The 7,894-nt window shown below is 35.2% G+C and overlaps 1 protein-coding gene across 2 annotated transcripts; it reads left to right on the forward strand.

The window, feature by feature from the left end:
• Nucleotides 1-880: 880 nt before the first annotated feature.
• Nucleotides 881-4,628, forward strand: LOC130955997 (GDP-mannose transporter GONST1). 2 transcript variants are annotated; one of them, XM_057883017.1, is made up of 9 exons: nucleotides 881-1,501; nucleotides 1,599-1,738; nucleotides 2,413-2,542; nucleotides 2,719-2,817; nucleotides 3,260-3,414; nucleotides 3,616-3,732; nucleotides 3,987-4,084; nucleotides 4,175-4,239; nucleotides 4,325-4,628. In XM_057883017.1, the coding sequence occupies exons 1-8, from the start codon at nucleotides 1,304-1,306 to the stop codon at nucleotides 4,231-4,233; spliced, it is 996 nt and encodes a 331-aa protein (XP_057739000.1). In that variant the 5' UTR covers nucleotides 881-1,303; the 3' UTR covers nucleotides 4,234-4,239; nucleotides 4,325-4,628. The 2 variants fall into 2 exon arrangements, with proteins under 2 accessions (XP_057739000.1, XP_057738999.1); XM_057883016.1 differs by having other exon boundaries at nucleotides 882-1,501; nucleotides 4,175-4,628.
• The last annotated feature ends 3,266 nt before the right edge of the window (nucleotides 4,629-7,894 follow it).

Genomic DNA, 7,894 nt, shown 5'->3' on the forward strand with positions numbered 1-7,894 from the left:
AAATTTCTGCACATTATTTTAGTGTGTAGCAGTGCACGTATATTTCTTCAAGCTAAATATGTTATCTTTTATTTTTTTATGATTGAAGGGTTATTTTTGTCTTTTTATAAATAACTACAAGACAAAAAATTAACTTACAACCTAATCATACATGAAACATTGAAATTCCAATAAAGTAAATGGAACATTTGAAAACTTTCCTAAAAGATAAAAGTCAAACTTACGAAGAATTTGAAAATTAGTTTGCGTTTCCCATTAGGCAAAGTCAGTGCATTCTTACTTAATTGGAAATTTGGAATTCTGATATTTTGCCAATGTATGAATGTAAGATACGTTTGACTTTTTCATTTGGATCGTTTATAAGACATCTTCGGGTCAAACATGTTACAATTGAATCATTAATCTTGGTGGGCACAACATATTCGATGCAAGTGCACTACTATCTTACAAGTGGCCTAATTTCTGATATGATTAACAAAACAAAAATATAAAAAAGAAAAAACCCTTTCCCTTTGGTTTTGATGTTTAATTTAGAAAAATTACGGAGGCTAAATGGTAAAACACAAAGCTCTTTAAATAGGAATAGATTCTTTTTCCTTTTCTTAATTTTTTTTGTAAAATATGATTTCTTAGACTCTTCCCATACATTCTTTAAGTTGAACAAGAAAATATATAATTAAAGATGTTAAATAATAAAAGATCACGTTTTATAAAAAAATTTTAAAAATTATTTTTAATTATATTTAAAGTTCTACTTTAAGGCAAATAGTAGCAATAGCACTCGTGGAAATTGGAGGAATCAAGAAATGGGTAATATATGAAAAAAAAATCTCAATTAAATAAAGGGTCGTGTTAAAATAATAATAATAAGGTTATTATTATGATGTATTTCAAAACTATTAAGAACTCAAGCAAGAGTGGATTTTGGCCAATCTCCAGTTTATTGAGGATTTGGAAAGGACAAAGACACATCCACAAAAGTTGGCAGCTTCATCACCAAACGCAAAGAAGCTTCCATTTTTGAATCTCAAACGGCCTTTTTTCTCCGTACATCAAGCTTTTCTGGGGTTCGTTGATCCCCAAATCGTCTAATTTGACTTTTCGCCTCCTTTTTCATCTAATTCTCTGCTATTTGAACGATTACTGCTGTGACCCGTGATGGGTCATTCCCTTTGATCATTAACACAAACGGGTTTTTGAAAAGGGGAAATTTTTATCTTGATTTGTTGTACTTCTTGTTGCCCTTGATCACTGCAAACAAGCACGAACGCTCCTTGTTGAAGCCACAGTTGGGTCACAAAAGATGAATGCTTCTACAGATGATGAACACGACGTGGAAAATGGCAAGTTTGCAAGAAGTAACAGGGGAGTTAAACTCAGCAATCAAGCTTTGTTGTCTGGAATTGCTTATTGCCTTTCTTCATGTGGCATGATATTGGTTAACAAGTTTGTGCTTTCAAGCTACAATTTTAATGCAGGGATATCCTTGATGTTGTATCAGGTAATTGGTTCCCCCTTGATGTTTTTCTCTTTTTATGTATTATTTTTGTTTCTTGTATAGTTTGATGAGGTAATTGGTGATGTTTGTTTGGATGCAGAATTTCATTTCGGTGGTTATTGTTGCTACACTTAGCCTTCTTGGTTTAGTCTCAACTGAACCTTTGACATGGAAATTGATCAAAGTATGGTTGCCTGTGAATGTTATATTTGTTGGAATGCTTGTTACAAGCATGTTTAGGTATGTAGTCTTCAGTTTTCTTTGCTACTGTAAATTTATAATACTTTCCTTCCCTCCTTCTTTGGAGTATATTGATCTTTTCCAATATAGTGACTGGTTTTTCTACCAACCAATGTTTCGTTTATATGTCTTTTCAAATTAATATTATTTTATTATTATTATATATGGGGAGTTTAATTGAAAGTTTGGTTGCATCAATTGTAGAGAAGACAGTAGAATCTCCCCTTTAGGTGATTTCGGCATGTGTGACGGATACTCGAACAGTCCTTGTAAGGAGAATAGAATCATTGATCAGATAGAGAATAATTCAAAAATTAGACATGAGGGAGAACAAGAAAACCATAGGAAAAATTATCAAAAGAGATTTAATTGTTAGTGAGTTAAATGTTAGTATGGTTTATGATCTGTGGGATCACTTGAACTATGAGTAGGCTTGGTTGTTTTATTTTGCCGAATAAGCTTGGAGAAATTTTGTTTTAATGAGTAAAGCAATATAGTCATGAAAGGAAAATAGTGCAAGGAAAATGTTGTTCTTATCCGGGGATTCTCAAAATCATAAAGGATGCTAACTTTTTGTTGTGAAATATGTAATCTATATTACATATTGATGTTGCAACAGAGTCTCTCTTGCTTAAGTAGCATTGTTTTGCTTATCATGATTTGTTTATGTGCAGTTTGAAATACATTAATGTAGCCATGGTGACAGTCCTGAAGAATGTTACTAATGTTATAACTGCACTTGGTGAGATGTACTTGTTCAATAAGCAACATGACAACAGAGTCTGGACTGCTCTTTTTTTAATGGTATGTTTGCATGCATCTCCTGCAACCATTATTATTGCCGATATCGTCTCCATCCAAATTGTCAAACGATGTAATCACTATAATAGGAGAATTTTTTTAATCAGAACAAAAATAGTGATCACTCTGATTAGCTCTTGGTGCCTCTTTCTTCAACGTGATTCCCTTTCCTCTTGCAGATCATTTCAGCAGTGACTGGGGGGATTACTGATCTCTCTTTCAATGCAACTGGCTATGCTTGGCAGACATTAAACTGTTTCTTAACAGCATCATATTCTGTGAGTATTTCATTTTGTGAATTCAACTTCACCATTGTAATCTTCCTTGTTTTCATGCAACCTCAAGGTCACAGGATCAAGCTGTGAAATCAGCCACTAATGCTTGTAATAGATTAGGCTGCCTATATTTTAAATTTTTTTTTTTAATGTGTTTTGATATGGTATACTTCAGTGTGGGATAAGTGAAGTAACCAGTTTATGCAATCAAACCTTTTCTGTTCAAAAGCAAACCATTTTTCAACTATCCCTTCTTGCATTGGAAAGGTTTCCTGATTTTTAAGGGTCATTTGGTTCTCCTTTTATTATTCAGAACAGGGGAGCTTCTTGGTTTTGGTTTAAAAGAATCATTTAGAATTTTCTAATGAATAAATGTAGATAGCGCCGATTGTTGGGTTAGTCAACTTTGCTGATTATTTGGTTGTTTTTTATTTTATTGCTGCAGCTGACCCTACGAAGGGTCATGGATACAGCAAAGCAAGTTACTAAATCTGGAGACTTAAATGAATTCTCGATGGTCTTGTTGAACAACACCCTTTCAATGCCTTTGGGAATTTTCCTGATTTTGGTTTTCAATGAGGTGGATTATCTCTTAACAACGTGAGGTTTTCTCCTATTTTTTTCTCCTATCTTTGCATGACTCGAAACTATTGTATCGCATCCTAAGTTTTCGTTCGCTTTGTGTTTGTGCTGTGTTTCTTTATACAAATACACATATCTGCAATCTGAATCTCCGCAAGATGCTTTATATGGTGCTATTTTCTGCATATCTTATTAAATTTTTGGTGTTTCAATTGACAGGCCACTTCTGAGATTACCTAGCTTTTGGATGGTGATGACCTTAAGTGGCTTTTTGGGTCTAGGAATTAGCTTCTCATCCATGTGGTTTCTTCATCAGACAGGGGCTACGACTTACAGGTTTTGTATTTCGTTTTAGTTTCGATGCAGACAAGCCAAGCCGTAAAGTCAACTATAGTACTCTCTTGGATATAAAAGAATAAAAGACAAACTCAACTTGTTAAAATTTAAAACTGAGACTAGTTAGGAATAATTGTGAAACAGTAGTTTGTTGTTGTCTAGATTTGAATCCTTAATGCCAGAAGTGTATCTGTTTTAATTGATTGGAGCTGTTAGTATGTTGACGTAACTAATTGGCAGTATGCCATTTGCAGCCTTGTAGGTTCGTTGAATAAGATCCCACTTTCAGTTGCAGGCATCCTTCTGTTTCATGTTCCAACTAGTTTGCAGAATTCTGCTAGCATTTTCTTTGGTTAGTTCTTTGTTTACATTTGCATTATTATTATGATAGTTCTGTATTTTGTTTTGTTTCGCTGCTGAAATGTGTGTGTGGAATTGGTAGGTCTTTTGGCTGGAGTGTTTTTTGCGAGGGCCAAAATCCGGGAGAGATCGCAATCCTGAGAAAAGGTAGAACCATAGAATCCTATAGTTAAGTTTGTACTAGAAGGAAGCATTCATTCCCCAGTTATAGAATTTGATTTTTTGGGTGAAGTTGGAAGTTCAATCCATGTATAGCTGTGAGGTTTTGTCAAAGAGTTGATGGTGTTGGAGAAAAAGCTACTCGGCGGCGTTGGATGGTTCATCATCACTGCCATTCCATCAAGGATTTGTGGATGGAGAAGCTTTGGGAAAAGAGAAAAAAAAGGAAATAAAAAATGTGACTAACCTTTCTGAGTTTGATTGATTCTTGTACCATAAAGAACTTCCATTGTATCCTTGTATTATCACGTTACGATTTGTTTGATATGATTGAAAATTCTCAGGGAAATCAAAAGGTGGTTAATATTTCATTCGTTTGAACTTTCTCTCCTTTTTTCGTTCTTGTTAATGTGACACATTGTTATTCTACTACTGTATCATTTACCCTTTTCCATTTATCAGGCTATTTATAATATATTAATAGAAAAATTGAGAGTGTTTCACAGTTTTCTTCAAAAAACATTGTGGATTGAAACATCTAATATTATTACACAACTTTTTTCCTAGATAACAGTATTATTTTTCATGGATTTGACTATGGTGGTAAAAGTATAAAGTGTAAACCTCGCTAAAATTAGTAAATAAATTGAATTTTAATTAGAAAAATTAGAAATGTAAATCTAATATTAAAATAGGATAAAATTCTTTAAAACGAAAATTTTGGCAGTAATTTCAAAGAATTTGGTCATTGAGCCGGATGGGCCAAATTGGTTGAACCGGACTCAAAATAGATCCAAGGCCCAACCGAACCCAACCCATTAAAGAAGACACAGCTTCTTATTTCCTTCTTCTTCATTATTTACGCTGGGAAACATTTTATGGAGGGAGAAGAACAAAAGCAAAACCTAACCCTCATTCATATACTTAAACCACTATAACTTCCTCATCCGAGCGCCGAGCGATGCACCGTTTGCAGCTACACGTCTAGCGTGTCGAGCTCTAAAATTTCATCGGAATAATTTCTTTGGTAAGTCACTTGAGCATTCCAGTCTCTCCTTTCCCTCAATTTTCGAAAATTATGTGTGCCCAAGTTGAGAATTTATTAATTTTGATTCTCTAGGTTCAAATTAGCTAGTGGAGCTTGTTGGTTTTGGCTCTCTTGGTCCGGTGCACGGTGAGGTTTCTTACCTTGGCTAAATTCTTGGTTTTGAGTATGTGAAAACTGAATTTTGAATCATATAAGCATAATAGGTGTGAACTAGGTGTGTGTATACAAGTTTTGGGATTAAATTGTGAACATTTGGAGGCTTGGTGAAGGATTGGCGCCAAGGTTTTGGTGATTTTTGTGAGTTGTGGGACTGTGTGTATGGCTTAAGTGTTGCCTTGGACCAACGCGGAAATTGGCCAAGTATGATTTAGGTTTCGTGTATTTAATATGTAATGCTCTGTAAAAACTTAGGCTAGACGATCCTAGGATAAGTTGAAATATGTAATTATGTTAATGTTTAGTAACTTTGATGGATTTATTAAATGATATTAAGAAGGAGTAGTGATTGATGATTTTGTTGAAAGTGTGGTGTTGGTGTTTGATGATGAATTTAATTAAGTTTGATGGAAGTTGATTTAGTGTACTTGAAATAAATTAGCAATTCTTGATGTAAATGTTGAGCTATTCATGAAAGTGATGTGGAGTATTTATTGTGGGTAATTGTTGAATAAAAGGGTTACGTATATATGTTGGTATGTGTGACAAGGGAACTATGTGAATGCATGAGTATATTTGCCATTGATTTGGGTTGAAGAATTGTGAAAATGTATGTGTATATGTAGGGAGTTATTGAATGATTGAGAATATTAGGTGTGGTGTGTTGTAAAATGAATGAAAGGTATGGAGTTGAATATTGGTATGCTTTGGTTGTGAAATATTCTGGTATGGAATGAGATTTTGGTAAAAATAGGGGTTTGGAAAATTTTAGAAAAAACTGATTTTTAATGAACTTCAGTGGTCCATAACTTGAATCTCAAAATTTGGATGAAAATGAGATTTGTTTCAAATTAAAGAGGGTTTTATAAGCTTGGAACGATATAAATTTTGCCAAAAACCGAATTCTGTAGAGGGAGTTATGGACGCCAAAAATCTGGTGCAAAAAACTGAAAATTTTTAAAATACAGCAGAACCAGAGTTTCTGGTGTGTGCCTACACACATTGATGTGCGCACGCACCCAGCAGTAGCAACAACTTCACTTGTGCGTACGCACGCCTTTGTGCGCATGCACACCTGGTGTTTTACAGAAAATGTTTGTACGCACGCCACGCACCAGGATATGCTTTTTGCTGGTGGCGCTTGCATAGGTGAGGCGCACGCACACCACGTAGTTCCTGGTTAGTGTGCGCATGCACGCACTCGTGCGCACGCACACCCTCTGCTTTTCACAAATTGTGCGCAAGCATACTTGTGTGCGTCCGCACACACTCTGTTTTTCCAACACTTGTATTTTTATGATTCAAACGTGGTTTCGAACCTCTAAGCCTCTATTTTTATCCTTTTAACCCTAGATCTTACTAGTAAGCTTAGTAATTAGTTGAAACTAAGAAAATGAGGTAACTTGGGGATGAAGAAAAGGGTAAATGTGATGAATTGTAAGAGAATAATGTGAAAGCTAAATGAATACATGTTGCCATGGCTAAGACGAATGATTATATGATGAATGAGAATTGTTTGAATATTATGCGGCCTAAGAATTTAATGATATCTGAGATTCGAGTTTCCCGGGGTAACAGAATCGTGGCTTGCCACCACGTCTTCTAGGTTGAAACCCGATACTTTGTTGACCCTACGTCTTAAAGTTGACTAGGCACGTATAAATTTTCGGGAATGGATATCCCCCATTGAGTGAGATATAAATGATGAATGAATGAGAAATCTATGCATAGACTCATGGGGATGCACGATGAGGGACAGTCTAAGGTTTTCGGACTTGTCGGGTAGGTTGGATAACCGACAGATGAGCCTCATCAGCCATAGGACAGGCATACATCAAGTGCATTCTGTTTGTTTTGTCTGCTATGCATTACTTGGGATTGCCTAACTGAATATATATCATGCTAACTGTTATATTTGCTACTTGCACTACCTGTTTCCTACTTGTGCGTGAAATTGTTTGGTTGTTTGTCTATGCTAAATCAATGGTGATGGAGGAGCGGAGGAAGGGTGGATCGGTTTGGTGTTAATGTTAGGTTTAAAGTAAGTAAGTCTAGAATTCTTTAGGTCACCTACCCTTTTATGGCTTCTGCTTAGAGTTTAAGTTTTATAACTGTATGTTGGCGTTCTAGGATTGCCTCTGGCATTTCCAGGACCTTATATATCATATGCATGACACCTTTACCATACTAAGAATCCCCGGTTCTCACCCCATATTGTGTTGTTGTTTTCAAATGCAGGTCGAGAGGCACCTCACTAGGCATCTGAATTCTTGAAGCGGAGTGGTCACTGGGTTCTTTTGATTATCAGTTTATGTATATATGTACTTAACTACATAGCTTTCTCTCTAAGAAACTTGATTATTTTGTCCTCATAGAGGTTGAAGGAGAGATAGAGCCTTATTTCTATATTTTAAGTATTTTGGGATACTTGTATATGTA

This window comes from Arachis stenosperma, chromosome 10 (genome assembly GCF_014773155.1).
Source record: "Arachis stenosperma cultivar V10309 chromosome 10, arast.V10309.gnm1.PFL2, whole genome shotgun sequence".
In the NCBI taxonomy this organism is placed as follows: Eukaryota; Viridiplantae; Streptophyta; class Magnoliopsida; order Fabales; family Fabaceae; genus Arachis; species Arachis stenosperma.